General features: G+C 42.5%; 1 protein-coding gene across 1 annotated transcript; it reads left to right on the forward strand.

The window, feature by feature from the left end:
* Nucleotides 1-14: 14 nt before the first annotated feature.
* Nucleotides 15-27,409, forward strand: git1 (G protein-coupled receptor kinase interacting ArfGAP 1). The gene is made up of 21 exons (XM_028573997.1): nt 15-431; nt 6,033-6,166; nt 8,355-8,467; nt 9,579-9,684; nt 10,069-10,155; nt 10,270-10,400; nt 10,559-10,653; nt 10,781-10,823; nt 11,525-11,551; nt 12,296-12,344; nt 12,858-12,930; nt 13,720-13,817; nt 15,035-15,146; nt 15,590-15,714; nt 16,718-16,870; nt 18,029-18,385; nt 20,197-20,277; nt 20,813-20,889; nt 21,361-21,540; nt 23,321-23,384; nt 23,529-27,409. The coding sequence occupies exons 1-21, from the start codon at nt 380-382 to the stop codon at nt 23,742-23,744; spliced, it is 2,373 nt and encodes a 790-aa protein (XP_028429798.1). The 5' UTR covers nt 15-379; the 3' UTR covers nt 23,745-27,409.
* Nucleotides 27,410-27,493: the final 84 nt, after the last annotated feature.

Consider the following 27,493-nt stretch of genomic DNA (forward strand, 5'->3'; position numbering starts at 1 on the left):
GGAGGGATCTTGGGTGTGTGTGCGGAAACTGTCAGGTAGAGATCTGCTGTCTCTCGGTGAGTTGCAGCCAATGCAGCGAACAGATTTAGTAAATATTCCGATATGAGGTTCATACAAACAGCCAGATTAACTATGTTCTCATAACTTCGCTCCAGACTTGAGTTCAGTAACGTTAGTGGACGTGGGCGAAGGGACCGCAAGCCAGGAACAAACGGGAAATTCAACTGTCAGCTGGCCGGGAAAACCGATCGCACCACCCGGCTTCCGGGGATTCAGGGGCCGCATCGGTTGACTGCAGACGTCGGTCGGTAGCTCGGGGGAGTTATACATCATCTACATCATCGCCGACATCCACCTCTCGGTTTCAGCGACTTTCGAGATGTCAAGAAAGCTACAAAGGACAGAAGTCTGCGCGGACTGCAGTGCGCCAGGTAAGGGAGGAGGAAAATAAATCAAAAATAGACCACTATACTGAAACAATACGTAGTGGGGGCAACAGGGCCGACGCTGCTGTCACTGTCAGCGGGTCCGCAGAGCAGGAAAACGGCCAGGGCTTCCAAGCGTCGCTTAGGCCCAAAATAAACAGTGAGACATAGGCGTGTATCACAACGGGAAAATCTGTGGCTAATAGCTGCTCAACGTTAATTGAACAGTTTGGTATGTATATTTATTTGACCAGGACCATATGCGATTTCTGCAGCGGACGATCAGAGTGTCACATTTATGTCGCTTCCTACTTGGAGAGACGTTTGTTTTGATTTCTCGTGACCGGCCGGGACAGACTTCTTAACGCGTTAGCTTAGCCTGGCTAACAAGCAGGCGATTTTGACTCACTGCGTTGCTGGCCATTATTACACATTTAGCTTAGCGTTACACCCAATGTACTGACATAAATTATTATGATTATATTTAAAACCAAGTGTGTTATTGTTAGCTCTAGCCTGCGGCGTTTTGATAAAGTGTACCTGGCTAAAGTTGCTAGCTTAGCTACAACGGTAGCTACTCTAGCTAACTTTTGCTAAACGGCAAGTTATTGCTAAAGCCGATTCAGCTAACGTGTCAACTACAAGCCAGTCGTTTTAACAAAATCGGACTAGTTTTTGTTGGTATCCGTAGACTGTTGAAAAGCCATGGAAGAGCTAACCTACTTGAGTGAAGCTTTCTACTAGTATAGCTACTCATTTATTTCACCGTATTTTTTAGTCTCCTGCACAGTTTAGAAATGAAATTGTTACTAACGTTATGGGAATTTACAGGAGCAAAATAATTTGAAAGCCATAAAGTGGAACATTTATCAGATGAAGTCGAAAAGAATATATATATAAAAAAGGCTTCATTGATCAGATTAAAGTTATGTTATCCATATTGTTGTGTATAAAATAGGGATGCACCATCCGACTTTTTCAGTCCTGATACAGATGCCTGGGCTTTGTGTATCTGTCGATACCCGATACCAATCCATACCGTTGTTGAATTAATAATACACTGTATACCTTCCACCTTATACCTTCCTTCCACCATGTGGAAGAGACTAAAGGCACCAGACTTTCCTAACTAAACATTACTTTCCCAACTAAGACAAAATAACATGGATGTAATTTATTGAATTCTTATTTATTTGTACACTCAACTCTTCCAGCATGTTTCACATGTGCGACAGAGGAAAAAACTGGATTGGCCGGTGGATCTGTTAATTTTTTCGATCCCCGATCCAGCTGTTTTGTCAATATCTGGACCAATATCCGATCTTAATATCGGATCGGTGCACCCCTTGTATAAAATAGGTATGACTGCTGCAATGAGCATTTATGTTTGTAGGCTACTTTTACCTCTTCTGCCCCCATCTGCATTTAAAAGTTAGATAACGGTAGGCATAGGCTAATGGCAAATCAACCTTCGTATCCCCTCCTTTGCTTCTGCCTGTATACTTTAGTTTTCTCGCATGCCCTCATGTCTAGTTTGAAGCACTTGATTATTTGTTTGTGTGTCTATGTGTTGCATTCATTCATGTGTACATGACAACAGCTGTCCTCTTCACAGCTGCTCCCCCTGATAGCAGTATGTATGTGTCTCTGTGTGTAAAACTGTCATAAGCTTTAGGGCCCTACTGCTCAGTGTTTAAATTCTTGCTGACTTCACCTTGCTTCTGCTTTATGACTTGAACCTATTCCCTGCTACTACTATACACATACCCTTCTGCTGTCTGTCCTCTTGCCCCCTCAATTGCATTTCCCTTATTAATCTGACCTGACTAACCCCAGTTGAACTTGTTTCCTTGAATGGCATAACAATTTACAGTGCGATTTATGTGTGATTTACCAGACAAATTAATCGGGAATCACAATTGGAAAAAAGGAAATGTTTTTTGTGAGGTAATTGTATCTTTACATGGGTTTCCTTAGATGTTTACTGTTTTTTTCATAATGGTGGTTAACTTGTTTGTGTTGGTTTACCTGTTACTAGCTGTAGGCTATATTTCTTATTCTACCATCAGCTCTTTACATGTTGCCCTTCCTTATGATAACACGCAGTGCGTTCTGCAAAATGCTGACCTAGCCACTGGTGACCGGCCACCTCCCTACTACCCAGCTTTGTGTCATACTAGGGGATAACTCGATGGCATGGCTACAAAGGACGACTGATACTCCCAGTCCAAGCCAAGCCTCAGGAGGTTTTAATGTCACACCGTGGCAATATGCACAGTTTATAGCAACAATGAATCATGTTGTCATGATGGTAAACACTTTATTGAGCACAGATGCAATTGTATTGCATCTGTAAGAAAACTGAGACTCTTGTGCACACATTTAGAGCAGTTTGACACTGGCATCCAATTCCTTTATTGTATTATGTTAAGTGTTACTGTTGACGTTGTGACTGGTGATTGGTCGAATTTAAACGTTAGAGGAATTAATAACTGTGTATGAATTGCAATCAACCTACTAGTAGTGACTTGGGCCAGCATGTGTGGAAAAACTGCTGCTGTAGTAAGTGAATTTCCCCATTGTGGGATGAATAAAGTATTATCTAATCTACATGTTGCTCCTGGATATTACAATGGTTATTTAGACCTGTGAGACTCCTCCAGTGTAAAATCTGATTTAAGTTTTAGTGTAGAAACTTACCAGTTATGAGTCAAATTATGTAAATCCAAGCCACTTTAGTGTTTTTAGTTTAGAGTTTTCCAGACTTTAAATATTATCCTATCTGAAGGAGAGTAATAATTATACACATCACATAGGTGCAAGGCTATCAGAAAACCGTGTCAATGAAGAAAAGGTAACGCCTGTACACTTACTCCATGCCACTAAAGTTTAATAATGACAAAGTTGTGATCCTACTTGGATCTTTGTCAGGTCATCATATCATAGCATGTATACTCATTGTAGTACATGTTTTTATGCAGGCTTAAATGACAGCTATAAAAGCAAATGTCAATGTTATGTCATGCTGCAGATTTTGCCAATACCCGCTGCAAATAGTCTTTTCAAGTCTAATAGCTTAATGGTGTAGCCTCATATTGATCCAGCGAGCCAAGAAGATGGTTTAGCCTGTGGGAGTTTTTTTTTATTTATTACACAGATTAAGCAATTAAATTGCTGCAGTCCGGCTTTTAAAACCTACAGGCTACTGTTCTAAACGATGCCATAGCGCTTATCAAAGCCATTTTGCATTTGCTGCTACTTTTTCTACGGGCAAAAAGACTTACAGCATGTCAGTTTATCTGATGATGGACTATTTTAGCTTCATTAATACCATAAACCAACAGTTTTATCCCGGCCTGAGAGTGACTAATGCAGATAGTAGATGTGTGTGTTTGTGAATACATAATTTGTATGTAAGTGTATTTGTGTTGATATTACTCTATGACTAGTCTGCCAGTGTCAGGATACATGGCATTGGCCTTAGCTGCTTCCCTTCCCATCCTCACCTCATTCACACTCATCTGTTCCAATGTCTTGGGTAGAAAAAAGTGATGTTCCACCCAGAATTCTGTACACCACTGCAATATCATACAGTACCAGACTAAAACAAATACCAAATTTTGGAAAACCTGTTCTCTCGTAAACTAGTAGATCTGACATTTGGCACAGCCAGTATACCAAGCTGTTTATTACTGAAAGGTTAGAATTTACTTGGTCTGGGATTGGAAGCATGCACATTTTAGTGATGTTTCCTTTATCTGAAATTGAAGAAAGGTCTTAAAATATTTAACGTTTTCCCTTTTCACATATTGCTGTAATATTTAGTACAACCAGTAGGCCGAATATATAATATGGTGAGACATCTTCTGTTACCTTGACTCTAGTCTCACTTTGCCAGACCATCCTCCAAAGCGCGCTGGAGGAGAGTCTGGCTACTCATCATAGCATTCGGGGATGGGAAGAAAACATGCTCTGGTTTATTGGCATGTCTTTAAACCAATCACAATCGTCTTGGGTGGTGCTAAGCACCGGAGAAAAGCAGCGGCGCCGCTGCAAAATAGGCTCGGAAGGAGCTTGTTTTGGTGGAACATGTGTACGTTTTAAAAGTTGTTTTAGTCGTGCAACCGAAAACTTTGGACAGATAGTCTAGCTATCTGTCTGGATTTACCCCGCAGATATCTGAGAAAAGGTTAACCATAGTCCCATTAATCGACCAGAGTTTAAAATGCCAACACAAAGGAAGCCCAAGACAACGGATATCCGGCCTAAATGAGTGAAATCTGGTGGATTTTCCGGTGGCAACGGAGCAATCACGGAAGTGGAACGTCAAGGGTATAGACTACCTTGAATCTGACTTGACTTTGACCTTCAGTCCTACTTACTGCACATTGTTTTCTGGAGTTTTGAACAACACTGAGATGACTGCTTTAAGTAATTATTATTATTATTATTATAGACTCAAATTGAGCTTTATATTGTTAGCAGGTCTCTGCATGCATTGGTTCATTAGTAACAATTAAAAGAGAATATTGGGCTGAGGGGAGCTATAGTACAACCCACCATATGGAATATTCAGTGTGTCTATGATCCAGCTTTATCCAGGAGTTTTGGAAAATAAAAAGCGCCATTCAGAATTGTGTTGCTGCTGCATTTCTCCATCATGCCTACAGCCAGCAGCAGGAGGATGTGTTACTAGTTAGTATGGCAGCTTGATGATAAGTAAAGGTGCGGCAAAGGGTCAAAATAGTAGCCTGTTAGGCAAATGTGAAGTGAAAATAAATTAATAAATGGCGGCATGCAATTAAAAAAAATGAACGCGTTATGCTTGCGTCGCGTCGCGATTAACGTGTTAATGCTGACAGCCCTAGTTTATTGTAATTAAGGTTGCAAAATTCCAGGATTAACCCATTCAAGTTGGACACTTTCCATGGGAATTAATGGGAATAATATAGAAATATGGAATGTAATCCATTAAATTGCCTATACGTTAATAATTCATGAAATGCATACAATGTGAAATGTGCCATGTAGTGAGTGAGCTTGCTAGCAAGTTAAATAATGGGAAAAGGTACTTAAAAAACTAACAATGTGGGCTGTGTGCAAACTAAGTGAACAACTTACACTTACAACGTGCAGTAGTGTGGGCTGCACATGTGATGGGAGAATGCACTGTGCATGCAGAGGGTTGTCATTTTACTGAATCCCTATTTAATAGGATGCTGGCAAATGATCTGTACATGTGATAGAAGAGTATGCTGCTAAATGCAATCCATGGTTAAATTTCAATTACAAGGGCATACCGTTAACGAAAATATGCCATAAGACCTACCTAGTGTTGCTTTTTTATACACATTTTCCCCCAAAATAAGTCCACTATTAAAATATATTTTTTAAATTGAAATTGTGCAGAATTCCCCAAATTTCTGAGCTTAACTTCCCTTGGAAATCTTCTGACCCTTTGCAACCCTTATTGTAATGCAGCCTGAACTAAAGTGACCATTGTGGTTAAACACCTAAGTTTCTTCACAATGCCAAAAAAGTCTTACCATCACACACAGCATGTTTAAAAGGCTTGTAATACTAATTATCTATTTCTGTTCCTTTCAGACCCGGGCTGGACCAGTATCAACCGAGGGGTCCTCATCTGTGATGAATGCTGTTCAGTCCACCGCAGCTTAGGTCGCCATATCTCTATAGTCAAGCACCTGAGGCACAGTGGATGGCCTCCCGCACTACTGCAGGTAAGGCTGAGAAATAAAAAGTGAAAAAAATGGAAAGGGAAATTAAGTTAAATAAAATGCAGTACCTGAGGCCCAGAATACTTACTATAATGAATAATGCAAAAGGTGAGCACTGTGTTTATATAAAAAAAAGTTTGTATTTTCTCTATTTATTTTGAATTATATGCATATCCATCAGTTTATACATATTTTTTCTAGCTCTTTTGTAATAAAACAGTCACTCCAGAAAAACGCGATTATGCGATCGCATAATTCAATGCATAATCAGCCAAAGTCTGCATATTTATGCGGGGGGGGCATTTTTTCAAATACGCCACACTTTTGACACATAAATGGCCGATTCCGCGCAAAATAAGCGGGGCTTGCATGATTTCATAATCCCCGCATTTTCGTTGCAAAAAAGTCACATACAGTGGTGAGAACAAGTATTTGATACACTGCAGATTTTGCAGGTTTTCCTAATTACAAAGCATGTAGAGGTCTGTAAATTTACATTTTATTGCATGACATAAGTATTTGATCAGCTACCAACCAGTAAGATTTCCGGCTCTCACAGACCTGTTAGTCTTTCTTTAAGAAGCCCTTGTGTTCTCCACTCATTACCTGTATTAACTGCACTTGTTTGAACTTGTTACCTGTATAAAAGACACCTGTCCACACACCCAATCAAACAGACTCCAACCTCTCCACAATGGCCAAGACCAGAGAGCTGTGTAAGGACATCAGGGATAAAATTGTAGACCTGCACAAGGCTGGGATGGGCTACAGGACAATAGGCAAGCAGCTTGGTGAGAAGGCAACAACTGTTGGCGCAATTATTAGAAAATGGAAGAAGTTCAAGATGACTGTCACTCTCCCTTGGTCTGGGGCACCATGCAAGATCTCACCTCGTGGGGCATCAATGATCATGAGGAAGGTGAGGGATCAGCCCAGAACTACACGGCAGGACCTGGTCAATGACCTAAAGAGAGCTGGGACCACAGTCTCAAAGAAAATCATTAGTAACACACTACGCCGTCATGGATTAAAATCCTACAGCGCACGCAAGGTCCCCCTGCTCAAGCCAGCACATGTCCAGGCCCGTCTGAAGTTTGGGGATGCTTTTCTGCAAAGGGGACAGGACGACTGCACCGTATTGAGGGGAGGATGGATGGGGCCATGTATCGCGAGATCTTGGCCAACAACCTCATTCCCTCAGTAAGAGCATTGAAGATGGGTCGTGGCTGGGTCTTCCAGCATGACAACGACCCGAAACGCAGCCAGGGCAACTAAGGAGTGGCTCCGTAAGAAGCATCTCAAGGTCCTGGAGTGGCCTAGCCAATCTCCAGACCTGAACCCAATAGAAAATCTTTGGAGGGAGCTGAAAGTCCGTATTGCCCAGCGACTGCCCCGAAACCTGAAGGATCTGGAGAAGGTCTGTATGGAGGAGTGGGCCAAAATCCCTGCTGCAGTGTGTGCAAACCTGGTCAAGAACTACAGGAAACATATGATCTCTGTAATTGCAAACAAAGGTTTCTGTACTAATGCTTTTCTGATGTATCAAATACTTATGTCATGCAATAAAATTCAAATTAATTATTTAAAAATCATACATGTATGTGATTTTCTGGATTTTTGTTTTAGATTTCAACTCTCACAGTTGAAGTGTACCTATGATAAAAATTAGACTTCTACATGCTTTGTAAGTAGGAAAACCTGCAAAAATGGCAGTGTATCAAATATTTGTTCACCCCACTGTATATCTTAGCAGAAAGTTGAAAAATGTTGCGTTTACTTCACACAAGAGCAGCCATTTTCCCCTGTTGCCATGGGAACGTTATGAAGTGACGTAATTACGCGATGTGAACATCATCGAAAAGCAGGGTGTTAAATAAAATGCAGTACCGTGTACTTTTTTTTTTCTCTTTTTCATCAAACCTCAGTTTTTGCAAGTTACCGTAATTTTTGCAAGTTCCCGCAATTTCATCGCATAAAATTGCATAAATATCCCGCATATTCCATCTCATTTTTTAAGAAAACGTGCCACATAATCAAAAAAAACTCTGAAACTGATAAAAGCAATATATTTAAAACCTGGAAATACAATATTGCATTAGGACTGCATGACTTTACTCACCAGAATGGTCTTATAGTTTTCTTGCGTTGTGGTTAACCGTCACTGAGTTGCTGCTGTGTTTGTGTGTTTCAGATGGTTCAGACGTTGGCCAGTAACGGGGCCAACTCCATATGGGAACACAGCCTCCTGGACCCTGCTCAGGTACAGAGCGGCCGTAGGAAACCCAACCCCCAGGACAAAGTCCAGTAAGTATGCTCCCTACAGGCTCAACACACACAGAACTAACACAAATCTCACACCAATCACCTTTGCTGGGGCAGATTATTATCCCAGCTGCCCAGGAATATGATACAACCTTTCTGGACGTAATTGGCATTTGCAGTAGTGAAGAGCAATTGCACCCAGTAAACCGTTTCCTATAGTCATTAATCACCTTTCTAATGAATATTGCTCTGCTCTCAGAGGGTTTTTGAAAGTATACATAAACAGGGTCTGTTTTGGACCTGCCGGAAATTAGTTTCACCTAAAGGTCTAGAAAAGCGATTCTGCGCAAATATTGTTGATGTTTGAACTCAACTGCCAAACGAATACAACCCTAACCATAGTAGCTGCATGCTAACGGCAGGGAAACTTGCAATCTTGGCTGCCGATATCGTTAAATTCTCCCCAATTTCGGGTCACATTACTGCTAAAACATATCTGGTTGTGTAATATTTGGTTTATAAGTCTTTATTGGTGTTTTTCACGGTACAACACAGCAACAACAGGAACGCTGATATGGAAAGCTGACCAATCAGAGCAGACTGGGCTTTTACGGGAGGGGGGGCTTAACGAGACAGAGCGTCTCATACTGAGGGTGAATACAGGTGCAGCAGCCATGGGCAGTATGAGAAAATATATTAAACCATGTACATGTTTTAGTAGAAACACAAAATGCGTAGTATGAACCTGGAAATGTTGTATACAGTAATAGGTCCCCTTTAATGTGCTGTTTCACAAATGCGTAGAAGCACATTGTGCACATTCTCTTAAGATGTACTGCATTGTATGTTTTTTAATGTCTTTGTAAAACAAGCAGGAAACCAGTAGTAACTAGAATCAAAAGGAGAAAAGTGAAATCAAAGCATGAACTACTTTTCAGTCAAAATACAAATCAACTTTAAATGACTAATTTAAATTGTCCTGGGTTTTTCTGAGGACTTTTGTGGGGAGCAGTAGCTCATACTGGTCAAGTGTGTGTGTGTGTGTGTGTGTGTGTGTGTGTGAGAGTGTGAGAGAGTGTGAGAGATGAAATCCCAAAAAGGATTAATAAAGTACTTCTTCTTGTTAACTATCTTACCTTCTACTCCTGTGCAGTCCCACTAAGTCCGAGTTTATCAGAGCCAAATACCAGATGCTGGCCTTTGTGCACAAGCTGCCCTGCCGCGATGATGATGGCGTCACTACCAAGGACCTCAGTAAGGTGAGGGCTCAGTATTTGACAGCAGAGGGGTTGATAATGTTAGCAAAATTAGCCTATACTGACATTGCCACATTGCTGAATTGCTTGTGTAAGCACAAAGGATGTTTAATTTAGATGTCCGTGGGAGACCTCCCATTATAAAAAATGTGCGTGTATACACACACGCTCACACAAACACAATCATGCACACTGATAAAACCTCCTGGCAGGAAGTGATCTGAATGACACAGCAGGATGTAATAATGATCTCTAATGCTGTGGAGCTCCACTTAGCTAATAAGGGGATTCTGCCTGGTTCTGTCTCTGCGTGATGTTTAATCTTGCCACCCCAGACACTCTTTTTCTCACTCTCCTCTTTACCCCTCCTCTTTGTTTCTTTATTAGCAACTTCACTCAAGTGTGCGGACGGGGAGTTTAGAGACGTGTCTTCGGCTCCTGTCCCTCGGTGCTCAGGCCAACTTCTTCCACCCGGTCAGGAAAAATCTACTCGCCGACTCACTCTATCTAGCAATTAGCCATGCTGTTCAGTTACTCTTTTAATGCCAGGCCTCTTGTCCTGACTCTGTTTGTGTGTCCTAATTCCAGGAGAAAGGCACTACCCCGCTCCATGTGGCAGCCAAGGCAGGCCAGATCCTGCAGGCTGAGCTGCTAGTGGTGTACGGTGCAGACCCCGGAGCACCTGACATCAACGGACGGACACCTATGGACTACGCAAGGTACAAAACAGTGAAAACACACTTAATTAACAACACAGTTAGCATTTAAATCACATTTCAAATTACATTTGCTATGGGAGAATGGTGAAAATGATAAAAAAAAAAAAAAAAAAAGGTGTAAAAAAAAAAAGGTAGAATTGTTTTTGTCTGTGTTCCAGGCAAGCGGGCCATATAGAGCTAGCAGAGCGGCTGGTAGAGTGTCAGTACGAACTGACGGACAGACTAGCCTTCTACCTTTGTGGGCGGCGCCCAGGTAACCCACTGCACTAGTTTTTTGTGCACCTCACATGCCCTTAAGCATAGCAGTTAACCTCAGTGACATATGTGGTAGCTTTTATCCAGTTTATTAAGTCTCCTCTCCTCTCATTTCCTCTCCTCAGATCACAAGAATGGCCATTATATCATTCCTCAAATGGCAGACAGGTATGGACCATGATGTTATTGTTTTGTATTAAAGTGGTTATGAATGCCTTGCATTTACATGCATGGTGTGGTTTGATTGCATGAAGTATCTTTGTTAGTATACTTGAACTTTCAGCTACTTGACTTGCCATACTTGACATACTATGACTGCTTCATTTCATTATGTCTCCCTGGCCTTAATTGATACTGATGCAGTTTAGTGTTCTGACCATAGGGTGGCACCATAGTATATGTAACCCCACCCAAAGGAGTTAATTAAAGCAGATCGTTGGCGTCTCTACGAAAGCTTGGTGTTCAGTGTAAATTATCTAAGCTATTACAGGTACCGGCAATGATTTAAATTAATCCCAAACTGCAGGTTTGATTTGTCCGTTTATGATAAATCAAGTTCAGTATTACTTGGCTCAGCTTCCTTCAAATATTTGTCCTGGGTTTTCTTAGGAGAGTCAGAGAAGAGGCTTAAAAAAATACACCCACAAATGTTATGCAGCTAAACCAAGTGCACCTCAAAATCTATTTGTTACTTAAGGGCGTCTTCTGAGCTACCATCTAACTCCACTTGCATCTGTTCTGTTCTGGTAAATGGATAATAACAATTAAAGCTGTTTTGATATGGCTTCTCTACCCGTCCTTCTGTCTGTTTCTTCCTTTTTCTCACTCGTCTTCTGTTCTCTCCATTTCGCTGCGCTTGGTGGAGCCAGAGCTCGTCCTAAGTGCCCGACACAGAGGTATCTTTACTTTCCTTGTTCCTTTTTTCATTCCTTTCATTTCCTTCATTCCAATCCCCTCTGTCTGCTACCCCATCTTTTGTAGATTTCCCTGATTTATACCACAATATGCCTATCTCTTCTTGAGTGGATTGATAGTGGGAAAATTGTTAGGCCTTAGTCTGTCAAATGGCCTCCTGCACTAAGTAAGGTGATGTGCTCAGGAGAATCACATCAGTAATATCCATAGTATTCACATTGTACACTAGCATATGTCCTTAGTGGCTGCATACATTTTTTTGTCCTGAAATAAGTTAAGTCTATCTAAAATAAAATTTCAGATTGCAGGAAAACTGCTGTTTTACAGTTTAACACATTTAACACTAATTGAACAGCAACATATAGTTAGAAAGTAACACTTTGACTGTCAATATGTGCTGATATTTTTCTGTCTCGCTGGACCTTGCCACATGTACAGATGCACCCTGTCCCTGGGACTGTACAGAGAGTTGCTCTCCGTGTTATTTTTCTCCAAATGACAGTCACCATTACATCAAGCCCTCTTGACTTGACACCCAATGCATCCCACCCTAAATGTGCACTCCCTCGCTCTGCCCCCCCCTCAAGCCAAACACCCTTCCCGCCTCTTTACCTTTTGCTCTTCTCTCCATATCCACATCTTCCTCCCTCCCTCTGCCTCCCTTTCTTTATTACACTGTATCTTTGTGGTGCCTGTCTCACTGTTGTCTTCTGTGTTTCTTTTAGTCTGGACCTCTCAGAATTGGCCAAGGCTGCCAAGAAGAAGCTCCAAGCAGTGAGTTTGGTTCAATTGTGAGATTTATTAATTATGGTTTATTGGACATTCACAGCATAATTCTACAGACAGTGGTAAGAATTGACAAGGTAAAACTTACTACTAGTTTTTAAGTAATGTAAAAAGATAAGTACTTAAAACAAGTTGGTTGGTGTAATAGCCAGATTTTCTATTACTTACCAAAATAATGTCCAGAGCCATCTGTTCTGCCCCACAGAATGCTAGTAATCCAAAAACTGAGAGCTGATGGTCTGTTATCAACATTTGAAAGACTAAGTTGCAAACCATGACACAGGCGTTTTAGGACAAATGCGATGGTTGACTAAAAATGAGACCGCATGCCAAGTAAAATCTTAAAATGTGCAGCCCAGATAGCTGTACATCAGGATGTTTTAATGTCCGTTTTCTTTTGCTCTCTTGCCTTTCACACTGGTGTCTGTTGCACTGATGTGTAGGCATGTACAAATACACCTGTTCATTTATCTGGTGTCAATTTGTTTGTCTGTTTGACAGCTCAACAATCGGCTGTTTGAGGAGCTAGCAATGGATGTGTATGATGAGGTAGATCGCAGAGAAAACGATGCAGGTGAGCCTCATCTCCTCCCTCCTCAAGTGCTGCTTTTGTGCTCTGTGAGGTAGACCTGTATGTCTTGTGTTATGACTTTTTCCTTATATGGAAACAAGACGTTTAAAGTACAAAACACCTCCACAAAACATCATTGACATGAACTTGGAGAACAAAAGGAGTGAGAGAAAACCACAGAGAAAAAGAATGTTGAGAGCACAGAGTGAGTTTGAAGGGGAGAGTGAGGAGAAAAGGAAAATGTCTGTTTAAGAGGAAGGCCAAATGGAGTGAGTGAGGGAGGAGGAAAGAGAGTGAGGAAGTGCCTCTGAAATTCTTGAGTCGCTCTCCTCCTCTGCTCTTTCTTGCTCTGTCTCCTTCTCTTTTTTTCCATTTCTTCTCTCCCTTTCCTTCAGTAGCAGTCAAATTGTGCTTTCTGACAGAAGCACTGCAGGTAAGTGGCAAGAATACAAAGACACACACACACACACACACACTCTCTCACACACACACACACACACACACACACACACACACACACACACACACACACACACACAGGTACACACAGACACAAATACACGTACACACTCAGCCACACACAAGGGGAGGGCTAAAAGCACAACGGTGGATTATAGGGGCCGGAATTCAGTTTTAGGATCTACTGTATGGCCTTTACTGTGCTTTTATGTCTGTGTGCATGTGTGGGTGGATGGACTGGGTGTTTGGCTGCCCATGTTCCATTTTAAACACACACACACACACACACACACACACACAGACTTATGTTGTGCTTCATATTTGTGTCTCCAGTGTGGCTTACGACCCAGAACCACAGCACTCTGGTAACAGAACGCAGCGCGGTGCCCTTCCTACCAGTCAATCCTGAATACTCTGCCACACGCAACCAGGTAAACATACACACACTCATTCTCACACATACCTACAATACAAGTAGCATGCATATACTCATATACATTTGTATTAGCTGATACAAATAAATACATACTAATGAAATTTTAGCTAGTTTTTACCTGTAGACAATTACAAAACTGGTGAAAGAACTGGCGTGCAAAAATAAGAGGGCATAGTGATATCTTAGACAGTTAGACAGTGTATGTGTTTTGGGGAGAAGCCGAGAATGAGTCTGAAATTGACGAGGGATGTTCTTAAGCTGTGAAAGAGGAGGGAAGATGTAATCCATCTGTGTTTCTCCCCCCCCCTCTCCCTCTTTCCCTCGCTCTCTGAGAGAGAGAGAGAGAGAGAGAGAGAGAGAGAGAGAGAGAGAAATCCCATATGTCCTCTCTCCTCGTCTGTGTGGCTCATTATTATAAACATTGACTTTTAACACGGACATACACACACAGAAAAAACACCCGCATCGCCACGTTTGCTTTTCCCTGATTGGGCACTTCAATGTGGTCAGTTACCGCGCTGTGCTGTCTAGTCATGGTGGGAAAAAAACAGAAGAAAAACACACTCGCACACAAAGATGAACATTTTACCTTCTTTTGTCTTCCAAAGTGATGTTTTTAAATAGCACATCGCTTTGTATAATAGTTCTAGTTTAGCACTATATTTGAAAGTGATCTTTTTATTCTCATACAGTATATGGATGCCAGCATGCTCGTGTAATTGCAATGTTTCTTTCTTGTGTGTGTGTGTGTGTGTGTGTGTGTGTGTGTGTGTGTGTGTGTGTGTGTGTGTGTGTGTGTGTGTGTGTGTGTGTGTGTGTGTGTGTGTGTGTGTGTGTGTGTGTGTGTGTGTGTGTGTGTGTGTGTGTGTGTGTGTGTGTGTGTGTGTGTGTGTGTGTGTGTGTGTGTGTGTGTGTGTGTGTGTGTGGACTGTGTTTTTCCACAGCACATGGTCGTTGGCCACATTAGTCACACAGTGAACCACTGACTGTGGGCTGGATTGTATCTATATTCCACACAACTGATGATACAAACTTAAGTAACATTTAGACCGGGGTCGACCCAGTAGCTCACCAGTTTGAGCGCACATCGGATATACTGAGGCGCTCAGTTCTTACCGCAGCGGCCCGGGTTTGAGTCCGACCCGTTGTCCTTTGCTGCATGTCATTCCCCCTGTGTGCACTCTAATAACTCCAGACTCGTTCTTCCCTCAGGGCCGTCAGAAGCTGGCCCGTTTCAATGCTCGGGAGTTTGCCACACTCATCATCGACATCCTGAGTGACGCCAAAAGGAGACAGCAGGGGAAAGGTCTCAGCAGTCCTACTGGTGAGACACTGGGAGGATGGGACAGACAGTTTAGGACGGAGGGCTGAATGCAATTATAAAGCTTTTTAAAGAACAGCAAAAAACAAGGGCGTACAACTTAACCTAGTTACAAATACGGATAGATATATGCCAGTTCATTGACTTTTTCCAACACCTCTGTACAGCGAACGATGTGGAGCTATGTTTTAGGAGTTACGTTTGTGCCAGACCAGGCAGTATATTTTTATCCGTATAAAAATTTGACTTACCTCCTCTGCATCTAACAACTGCTTCTTGTGTGAAACCAACATGGAGACCCCCACTGAAATAATGGAAAGAAAGCTGGCCAAAATCAATCAGCAGTCTTATCAGTCTGAGCTTTTCCAAGGGAGAGATGAAAAGAGCTGGGCTGATACACTTTATATTAAGTGTAATAAATAAGATTTTTTTTCCCCCTTTGTCAGACCCATTTGATCTGGGCATTGATGATGACCAGCATGACTACGACAGTGTAGCCTCTGATGAAGACACAGACAGCGAGCTTACCACCCAGAACAACAACAACACGCAACGCAGCAACCGTGCAAAGGTACGGTACTTGAACACACACTGCTTATTTCAGAAAACCAATGTACATCTTGCCTCACTTTGATAAAATGCAGTACACTATTCAAGGTAAAATCTACACCTCTGCACATGCTGACACACTTGTAGTTTTTAAACTGTTACTCAACAATTCAGTCATCTTCTTCTTACATAAAAAAATTGAAAAGCAGTTGCATCAGCTAGCAAAGCTTTTCCATGGTGTCCTCTTAATGACTGCTTGTCCCGGCATGCTTTGCGGGGAGTGGCAGCAGTTAGGGCTGCCACATAGCTCCTGAGTGACATCATCAGCTATTCTGGGTCCTTGTCAGAGAGGCATTGTTCATACAGAGAGAGAGTGTAGTGAGAGGGAATGGAAGAGGAGATTGAGTGAGAGAGAAAGAGAGGAAAATGGTGCAGAAGGAGAGCGGTAGAAATGACAAAGTAAACAACAGCTATACCAGTAACTATCTGCTTTTTGTGGACTCATTGGGGAAAACTCTGACAAACCGCAAGTCAGAGGTTCCACTCTCATATTCGCTCTAGAAATATGTGCATTCATTATTCACTTTTAGGGAGTGGTATAGAAATGTGTTTGAGCATGCTCCAGGGTCACAGGAAGTGGGGGCAGATGGTGCATTGTGAATAAGAACTGAGGCTCTACTGTCTATGTGTGTGATCAGCTGTAGTACTGGCTGTAGCCCTCACTCCTCTCAAAGTTGTAAGCTGTGTTTTTATCCAGCTCAAAATGCACTAATTTACCTCTGCAAAAAACTGCATATGTTACATACAGCAGTATTTACCATAGAATTGTGTCAGCCTAAGACACAGTGTATGAGTTAGATTCATTTGTAAAAACACTTTCACATTGGGCTTATACCCTGGAATAGCTTCACAATTCTCATGATATCAGTTTCCTCACTTTGTTTGTGCCTTTTTGTCCACTTTTGTCTGTTTCTGTCTTTCTTTCTACCTGTCTGTCCGCCTGCCTGTATGTCCTATCAATCCAGAGTATGGACTCATCAGACTTGTCAGACGGCCCCATCACCCTGCAGGAGTACCTGGAGGTAAAGAAGGCGCTGGCCTCCTCAGAAGCCAAGGTGCAACAGCTGATGAAGGTCAACAACAACCTGAGCGATGAGCTCCGGCGGCTCCAGAAGGAGGTAGGGAGTATGAGGAGGGAGGGGGGTCATAAGTTCAGAGGGTCATCTTATGCACAACCTCAACCACAGAATGTCAAGTACAGAGCAAAAGAGAAAGAAAAACGTGGGAGTAGAGCGCAACAGGATGCATGAAAGAGAGATGGGATGAAGCAAGAAAAGTCAGCACGAACTGTTTCTTATAAACATAAAACCTAGTGGAGAAGTTGGATTATAAAATGAGATGGATGCCTAGACGAAGAGAGGGTATTAAAGAGCACAGAAGATAAAGAGACAAAGACACGTTGGCAAAATGAGAAGCAAACAATTTATTCAGACAGAAGGAGGGCAGGGTGATGGAGAGACAAGTGAATATTTTAATATCTTTGCAAGTTGATGTATTTTCCTTGACAGGGTGTCATTTTCCTACACTGTTGTTTCTGGAAGATCTATTTGGTTACAGCTTTTCAGTGTAATTTAGTAACTAAAGCAAGAAGTCATTCTCATGGAGAATCTCCTCACGAAGCGAGGGTGCTACAAATACTATTTTAATTTTTAATTTTTAGTTTAGACAGTTAGTAGTTTAGATTTTTGACTTAATAACCTTCATTTGTTTGTGGTTCATTGTCGCTTCGTTTGGTTTCCTGGGAGTCCTCATTATCTCATTGTATTCATAAGTGGCTGCCAGTGTCCGCCAACGTGACCCATGACACATTTTAGTGTTTTTATTTTTGTCATTTGACTGAGGATTTAGGAAAGCGTTGAGGCAAACATGCACTTGTACAAGCAAACACTTATGTGCGCACACACACTGCAGATAACAAATACTGTGGTCAAACTGAATTGTAGTCAACAGTACCTCAGTGCAGGTGAGCCCATATTGACCTTTGAAAATGAACTATGTATTTATACAGGACGGCCTATGTTTCCTTCCACCCCATTTCCAGGAACTAATCTCTGCCTCGACATGTAACCTATTGAAGTGTCTTTACCACATATCCCCTCCCTCCTGAGTACTGATGAGTTAACATTTATGAGTTTGTGTGAGCCTTTTACTGTACATGTGATTGCGGATGCTTGTCTTTAACCATTCAGTTGACACCCACTCCCTTCCCTTCAACCTTCCCATGTCCCTCCCACCATCCTCTCATCCTTCCCTGCTCCCTTCCTCCTCTCCTGTAGATCACACGGATGCAGACAGAGAACAGTGCGCTGCGGTGGGGCCAGCAGGCTGGGGGGGCAGCTGGCCATGGGGTAGGGGGGCCTGGTGGAGGAGGAGGAGGAGGAGGAGGAGGCCACTGGCAAGGGGGTGGGATGAGAGGAGGAATAGGCGGAGTGGGTCTGGGTGGGTTTGGGACAGGAACGGACCCCCCAGGGCTGTCGGTGCCCTCCTCGGTCGCCACCCACTCCCATCCCCACCGAAGGGACCGCCAGGCCTTCTCAATGTACGAGCCAGGGGCGGCCCCCGGCCCCACGGCCCATGGTCCCCCAGTCCTGGACTCCCTGGCAGCCCGCCTGCAGCCCCTCAACACACCCAGCGTAAGTTAGAAGTCCGCGGCCCCTTCTACTTCCCACCTTCCTTTTTGGTGGCCCTGATTGGCTCTCTTTGGCCATATTAATGGGTGATAGTTCAATCCTGATCTCTCTATTTCCCTTTAACTTTATCTCTTCCTGCATCTCAGTTCCCGATCCTTCTCTTTGAAAGGTCCAGTTGTGCATGGCCCCCATTAAAATGTGAAAGTGTAGCACTGATTTGTCTAAGAACAATAAGACCTTAACCTATGGTTTTTAGCACAATAAAAGGGAAGTGCATAAGTGTGATGTCTAAGAGAAAGATGGAAAATAGGGATTGCGTTGTCTGTTTGGTTGCCTGGCGAGTCCTCTGATTTCTCTCTCTCTAGCCTGCTCTTTACCCTTTGACCTTTACATTTTCAACCCTTTTTGACCTCCCAGTTAGCTGTCCTGCTTCTGGTCAGCTGCTTAATTTAGGATTTGCTATGATTACAAACGGATGCCATTACACGCACACGCTCGCCCGCACACACACACACACACACACACACACACACACACACACACACACACAAAGGGAAGGACATTTTTTGCCTCCAATGTCTTTGTTTTTGGCAAAGTGGCTGATAAGTACGGAAGCCCTGAGAGCCAAGAGAGAAAAGAATTCTGGTGATCGATTTTCTAAGTCTGATCTAAATTGTTTTCTCGGTGAAAAAAAGAAAGAGGTTTTGCCTAGATAATCTTTCTAAATTCTGTAAATGTTTTTTTTTCTGTGAAACAGGTGGGGGGATTATGATTATTTATTCATAATTTATTCATAATTTATTTATTATTATTGTTATTATATTTAGGTGTTTGTTGTTGTAATACTCATTTTGACCACAAGAGGCCGAAGTGCACCACTACCCCATGTTTTAAATGGCACTAAAGGCATCCATGTTTTCTTCCAGGTGCCAGGTGAGTTTTAGTCCTATTGAGAACATGAGGTAGTGGAGAGGAGTATTACAGCAACACACACAAATAAATGTGTTTCACATGGCAAAACCATTCACCTGTTCTTAAGTCATAAGCACAGAAGAGATTTAGATCGGACTTGGATGCATCGCAAGAATATTTTTCTCACTTGCCTCTCAGGGCTTCCGTCAGCATTCACTAGCATTTATCCTACAGCAGCATCTACGAAGCTACAGTATGCAGACACACAACCACTCACCACTTACTGTCAACCTTTCTATGGAGACCTCCATGGAGTCGTGTCCAGTTCACCATCTCCGTACAAAAAGATTTACCTGTTTGTCTGTTTTCTTTTTGTCTGTCTGTCTCTTCACCTGTCTGTCCCTTGCTCACTGCAGTGCAGCCGTGCATCCTCTGGATGTAAGCATTCTGTCTGTCATTGCATTGTTAGCCATTTCATCAAATATAGGATTCTCTCACATGCAACTATGCACCACTTCTGCTTATTATGCATTCTAATAATGGAGATCAACATTAGTGTAAAATATGTGTGTAGTCCTTTTTAGATGCTCTGTGTGATGTATAGCTGTTCATCACCGGTTAGTTTAGTTAGCAGTGTTCTTTGTATTTCAGTGTTGGATAACTATAGAGGCATGTAGTCTTGATGGGATGATGGATGAGCTGCCGAGTTGATCTGCCGCTACTCTCACTGGCTCATTCATCTTGTTTTTCTGCTGTTTATAAAAACATCTATTCTCTCTGTGCCCACACTTTTTTTTTCAATTTCTTTATCCATCTTTATCTGCTAATCTGTCATTCCCTTCTCCATCTCTTTGTCCACACATCTCTCTCTTTCTCTCCTTGTGTTCCCTCACTTTTCACAGGTACGGAAGGGTGGTATAGGGGGTCCAGCACCGTATGGAGGCCAACATCTGTCTGGATCTACAGAGATGGGCAGATACATGGTGAGGGTCTACAGTTTTTGGTTCTAGACTGATTTTCCAACCTTCACTGCATTTTCAGTGGGAAGTTGAGATTATAGACTTGCATTGTTTTGTTAAAATAAGCCTCCTACAAATACTGCAGGGGTTGGAATGTTTTTTTAGATTTTATTCAAAAGATACAAACCGGTGATTTGAAACAACGTTTAAAATCTAAGCCATTGTGGCCGGGTTGGTCAGTGGTAGAGCAGGCGCACATATAGGTTTATGCCTCGACGCAGAGGTCCAGGGTTCGAATCCGACCTGTGACAATTCCCTGCATGTCTTCCCCCCCCTCTCTCTCCCCTTTCTCACCTAGCTGTCCTGTCAAAAATTAAAGGTGGAAAAGCCCAAAAAAGAAAAAAAAAAATCTAGCAATTTAGTGGACTTGAAATCATCACATTCATTGGAAACAATTGCTTGAACTTTGTTGGAGCTCTGCACGAGTGAACAGCTTGGGAGGTTTGGTGAGGTGGGTGATCGTTGGCCTGATGGAGCCTGTTGCTGTTTCTCTCCCCAGGTCCCCAAACCAGAGAAGCACGGCAGTGGCACTGACAGCGACTATGACAACACACAAACATACGACCTCTCACTAAGGTCAGACCCACTGCAAATCACTGTACACACAAGTGTGTTTTAATCTGCAGTTTTTTGGCAAATAGAATTTTTTTAATTGCTACTGCTAACCGAAACCAATTATTTCCTGTTATTTTTTTTCATATTTAAGAATTTCATTCTGAAGCTCTATTTGATGCATTTTTGTATTGTTTGTATACACTATGCAGTACTGTACATTTGTGAGACACACACACACACACACACACACACACACACACACACACACACACACACACACACACACACACACACACACACACACACACACAGATATGGGGGTTAATGATCTTTGCTAACAGTTGTTAATGAGAAATAAACAGGCAGTCTCTGAAGATGTTAAACTCTTAAAGTGTTAAGATGCTCAAACTGATTAATTTCCTCTGAGACTGCTCTCTAATGTAGCCCAAGGTGTTAATTATTAAAGTAGATGTCTGCGTTTCTCTTTGTTAGTATGGGGCGCAGCAGCGAGGAGGAAGGTGGTCGTGGGGAGTCTGAGGAGGGAGGAGGTGGGGACATGGGGGAGCCAGACCCCACCCTACCCTGCACAGAGGATGTCATACTGAAGACTGAGCAGGTGACCAAGAACATCCAGGAGCTCCTCAGGGCTGCTCAGGAATTCAAACACGACAGGTAGGTGTAAGACACCCCAGAGATGGATAAAAGTGAAACTAGAAACATTTGTCTACCTTAGAGTAAACACTACTAATTATATCCTTGCTAGTCTGGAATGTCAGGCTTTGGCCCTCAACTTCCGCTCTCTGTGTGTTGCTGTTCTCAAAATCCCTTCGCTACAGAAAAATGGCAAGTTTTAAAGAACATTTGGATTGTGCAACAAGACAGGCCTGCTTGGTTCTTTCGGTCAATGATTGTAAAGATTTACAAACTATGTTTACGACATTTACTATCTAACTGGGATGTTTCAGGACAGATTGGTGGGGAAGTATACACGGTGATACGATAAGAGCAAATTACGGTTAACCAGCTAATTTAAATAGCTCACGTTACTGTATTGTGTGAACAGTTGACTTCATTTAATATTTTATTGGGGCGTTTTCTTTTGCGGGGTGCAGATGTTCTAGCCTGGAAATCCAGACCCAAATCCGAAAGATTAAGGATCTGGCATTGAGTAATGAAAATGGCCAACTCGAGGGGCGGCACCAAGCATGCATTTGAAAATCTCACTGCACGCAATTGGATAACACTACGACCAATCACAATAATACACGGGGTGACGTATCCAGAGCCCCATACGCTTAGCTACCAGCAGAGCTAACTGGTAGATTAAACTGTTATCATCTGTTTAGCTCGCCTCTGGACCGCCTATATCAGATACACCGATGTGATTGGTGCAGCTCGGCTACAATGAGCATCATTACTCAATGCCAGAGTGACTCGCTGAGCAAATTCAAATTGTGCTCTTGAGAGAACTCTGGATTTCTAGGGTACAAATATTCCTTCCCAAGACCATTTTGCAGAGGCACCTTCTCTGGGACTGGAGCTCAGCGCTGCCCAAGACGAATGTGATTGGTTTAAAGAAATGCAAACAACACAGACAATCCCATAGTGTATCTGGGCTGTAGCCAGTCCTTACTCCACAGATAGGTCTGCCAAAAAAGACTATATCCTTGCTGAGAAGTGATCATCTTGATTGGATAACACATTGAGAAGTCGCAGGAACATCTAGCTCAGAAATTCTGTTATATGCATATACACTTAATAACCGCTGCACCAGGCGAATGCAGTTGTTGATGTTGCAATGAAATTGTGTCTGAGTTGCCTATAATGTGCTATACAAATAAAGCTATCTTAGGATCAGGCCACCGTTGAAAATTGAATGTCAATTAAAATGTCTCTTAAGTAGGGTTGGGTATCATTTGGGTTTTTTCCGATACCGGTGCTAAAACGATACTTTTAAAACGGTGCCGGTGCCTGAACCGAAATATATATAAATATATTTATAAAGTATATAACATAAAATATAAAAAAGGAGCACAAAACGACAGTTGGCGACATTAAAGAATGGCTTGTTTATTGCTAAGGCCATATGGTCAAAATTATATGATTGATTAATAATGTAATAACAGTAACTTATAACAATGACTTATTTCACCAGTAAATTGCTGGCAAACGACAAAAACAATCACCAGATGGGAAAAGAGTATTTTACAATAACTTTGAATGCACCACGAGGCTGGCGAGTTTTAAGTAAACGCACCGTCTGTGTTGTTTTACTGACAACGTCAGCTGCAAACTGTTACGTCCCGGTGTTGGACTCCTCTACAGGGAAATACAGTCACACTTTACACCGCTTAATGTAAGCTGTCAGCATTTTAACCATTGTGTTTAATCCAGCTACTAGGTACCCAACCCTACTCTTAAGATAAAATAAAAAAATGCATCTCTTCTTTAGCTTTGTTCCATGTTCTGAGAAGATCCACTCTGCTGTCACTGAGATGGCCTCACTCTTCCCCAAAGTAAGTTCCCTAAGTTACTCATGTTTCATTTCTCTCTTTGTGTGTCTCTTTTTCTCTTTTATTTGTCTGCCTGTTGATCTCTGTATCTACCTTGGTCTGTTTACACCATGGGAGTTGAGTTTGATTCCCTTCATTTCTCCATAGCGCCCGGCATTAGACGCAGTCCACTGCTCCCTCCGCCTGCTGGCTTCCAGTGCCTCGCGGTTGCAGGTGGAGTGCCGCAAGGCGGCGCCCTCAGAGCCTGGCGGCCCTGCGGTGGACTACCAACTCCTCACTCAGCAGGTCATCCAGTGCGCCTACGACATCGCCAAGGCTGCCAAGCAGCTGGTCACCATCACCACTCGTGAGAAGAAACAATGACCCACCAACTACATGGATGGATTGAGAGGGAAGAGGGAGGAGAGAGAACGGATCAATGCATGGGTGCGCTAAGCGGGATGGGGAGGGGCTTCTCGGAGAGGAAGATAGAGGGGAAAACCGGATCACGCTATTAATGGGAGGACGAGGAAGCAGGAGCGATCAGGGTAACGATGGCCGCGATGAGGGAAGGAAAAAAAGTCTGGAACATGCATGGCAAAGGAATTGGGGGAGGGGAAAGCGAATTGATTGTTTAGTAGAAAAACTACAGGGGACTGAAAAAGGAGAAATTCCACAAGTGTGGAAGAGAAAGTAGGGTAGGACTCGTGGAAGGATCCAACATGGGAACTACAGCCTGCTGCAACCTAAGTTATCTGTTGGAGTCAGATGTGTATAATAAACCACTTAAACTGTGATAAGCATACGTGAAATCCAACGGTGGCGATGTACAGTGAACTGGATCCGGAGATGATACCGCTTTATTTATTCTCCCCTGTCACTCGTCATCCCTCCCTCCCCCGGTTTACCTCAGCTAGGGAGAGAGGAAGTATGTGCTGCGAGAGAGGGAAGTAGATAGACCAAAAAAATGACATACTCCACACACCATCTCTGTCCCTCCATCCTGTGGAGTCAGGACCTTCTCTCCCCCCCCCCCCTCTCCTTTTCCCTCTCTAACTAGACACAAGGCCCCTATGTCTCCTATCCCGTCCCAGACAAGATTCGCTTGCGGGGCAGAGGAGGATCTCCTGGGACCCCATCCAGCTCCCCCCCCACCCAGCCTATCAGATGCTTCCTCCTGGGTTAACTTTTGCAGGAGGGCTCCAGCGTTTCTCCGACCCGTCACCCCCTGTTGTCGGTGGTACACAGCATGATCTGGCATGTTTTGATTTCTTTCCTCTCTCTTTTTCTTTTTCTTTTTTTTTTTAATACGCAGATTGGTTTGGTCTGCACCTCCTGAGGACAAAAAAATGACTGACTTACACAAACAAAACTTACACTGGAATAATTGTGACTTATTGTTGTCGTTTATTATGCCTATTGTTTTTTTTTTGTATTGACATTTTTACTGACTGTCATCTTGATTTAACTGTCTATGTATGTTTATTTTATTGTCTCAAATATGATTCTCATTTAGTGGAATAGGGAGACAGGTGGAAGTATGTGCTTAACTGGGATTCAAGTAAGCACACACACAGACACATGAAAGAAATAACCTGTGATGGTCCTCAACATTTCTCAAGCACTCCTTTTCTAAGTGACAGTTGAGGTTTTTTTTTTTTTCATGTTGTGATGTGTCCTGTGGCCAAGGGGCTGAAAAGTTGCCAAAGGGGAGAGGATGTTGGGGGAGATTTGTTTTTGGTCTCGATTTTCTGTCCAACCGAAAGCCCCTTGGTGCGTTATGACAGGACCTTGATCAAAATGTTTTGGCTTGACTTATCTCACAATTTGCCTCATTTAACAGAGCCAGTGGAATCATCTCAAAAACCGTATTCATTCTTGCTGTGCCAAGCAAGATAATAGTTGGTCCAGTTTGTGTATGAGGACTAACACCCCCCCCTCCAGTCTTTGTTTAAAGCAGGATGATATTTACATGGCGGTGTGCTCGTGGATGCTTGTATTACACAGCAGCCATTATTTGTATGCATGGTAACAAATGTTCAGTCACATTAAGTTGATACACATACTGGTATGTTGCAGTTAAGCTTCAAGTAGTCCTGTGGAAAGGACCAGATCTAGCAACCTGGAAAGTAAATATGAGGAATACCCGTTGCTTCGTTTCATTTGAGAATATACACTCGTTTGAAATTGATTTAACCACCTCAAGTGTGTTTGATGTAGTTTGCCATGTATTACGTTTACTTTTTAGACCGTCTGGCAAGCACAATCGAGCTCACGTTCTGTTTTCCGATTGATTCTGTCACGGCCTGCTGATCTGGGCCCCAGAAGTTGTCACTTCTAGCTCACTGTCTCTCAACACTGCTAATGGGAGACAGCATTGGGAACAAAGATGTGTTTTGTTTGTTTTGTTTTTATCACAAAGAGAGCGCACTTAGCCTACTGGAGGTTTAAAGTTGTACTGTGCCGAACAAATATGGTCATATCTTTAACAAAGGATGCAGATAGGATCTAAAAAGTCTTTCCTAGCTGCCAGGAGGACCGTCCTCTTCTAGTTTAGATTCACCTCTGATCCTTCTCCAATGATTCTGGCGCCAGTTTCTCAAAGTGTTTGTGGCTTTAACAGTCGGTTGTTCTTGCATTGGTAAATATTCTATAATCACGCACGGTGCTCAGAAAGCCTTTCCACATTACATTTACTTGCCTGAGATTATTGACCTCATCCTTTAAACAGCCGTTGCATCTCAATTTTTTTTCTCTCGTATTTCTGCCTTTTAGCAAGAAGCAATTAGACCTTAATTAGCCCCAAACACTTTTAGAGATTGATGCTAGATCACATTCAGCTCTTCTTTTGTCCCCCCCTCCTCATCGTCACTCGGAGTCTCTGACTGTTCCATGTCAAAACAAATCATTTCTAGAACACTCATGAAATGTGTCATTGTTTAATATTTGATGCCTTTGGACATTATCATCATCATCACCTGTTTGGCTGAGTTACAGTGATGTACCAATTCTCTCTCTCTCTCACACACACACCACACGCACACACACACACGAGGGCCAGCAGAAAAGCTCGTCCCTTCAATCATGATTGCCCAAGTTTTAGACTAGAGCCATATATATGAACATATATTTTCATGCTATATTTTATATTAAGCTATATGTTAGGGTTATGTTTGCAAGATATTTATGTCTATTTCTTGGCCCAAGTGGACTTCAGGCTACGAGATCTTTTCACCAATCGTCATTCAGCTTTTCAGTCTTGGCACCAATGTACTTGTAGATATTGTAAGACTTGTGAGTATGGTTATGCTGTGGTATTACCCCCTTATGTAGTTATATTGTACATAGTGGCGATCCTAATAGAATTGGCAGGAAGCGAAGACCGAGAACAACAGTTTAATGTATGCGATTACTCAGCGGTGTGGTCTGAGTTGCACTATTTTCAAACACCAGCCAGATAAAGTAGGATCCACATTTGTACCGCACTCTCCCAAATGTCTTAGTACAAGTACATTAGGTGCAGGAGGCAGGGTTTGAATCGGGATGGGGCAATAGAAAAGGTCTGAAGCGCACTTTGGCTTAGCACTACAGTCATCTCAAAATGTCGGGAGAAGGGTCTAAAATGCACATGGCCTAGTCCTTTTCTGAGTTAAAAGACACTACGTAGGGTGCCTCTAGTATGAATGTTAAATGCTTCTGTCAGTACATGGTCAACACTTTCTACACCTTAATCATGTCCAAGATTCATCAAACACACACCCTCAACTTATCAGTTGGACCAAGCCTTCTACAAAGTACAAACATTAAATCTGCAGCCAGTGAATTATACACACACACACTTCTGATACTCAGCCATTGGCGGTGCACTATGGCCTGTGCTGTTGCTGTCGCTGCGTTTCATTACAGCTCTACACTTTGGGAGATTGGAGTTATCTTTTAACAGAAGATGTTAAAACTGTATAAAGTAGAGAAAACAATGACTTAAAAAGGTCAGTCGTAATGGAAACTCATAAGCTGTACATTTGTAATAAAATAGTAAAACAAGTCAATTGTCTTTGATCTACATTCACATTTATTTTTTACTGTAATAGGGACTCTAAGTGTGTATTAATATCTGTGTAATGTGTAGCTGA

Source organism: Perca flavescens, chromosome 3 (assembly GCF_004354835.1).
Source record: "Perca flavescens isolate YP-PL-M2 chromosome 3, PFLA_1.0, whole genome shotgun sequence".
Taxonomy (NCBI): Eukaryota; Metazoa; Chordata; class Actinopteri; order Perciformes; family Percidae; genus Perca; species Perca flavescens.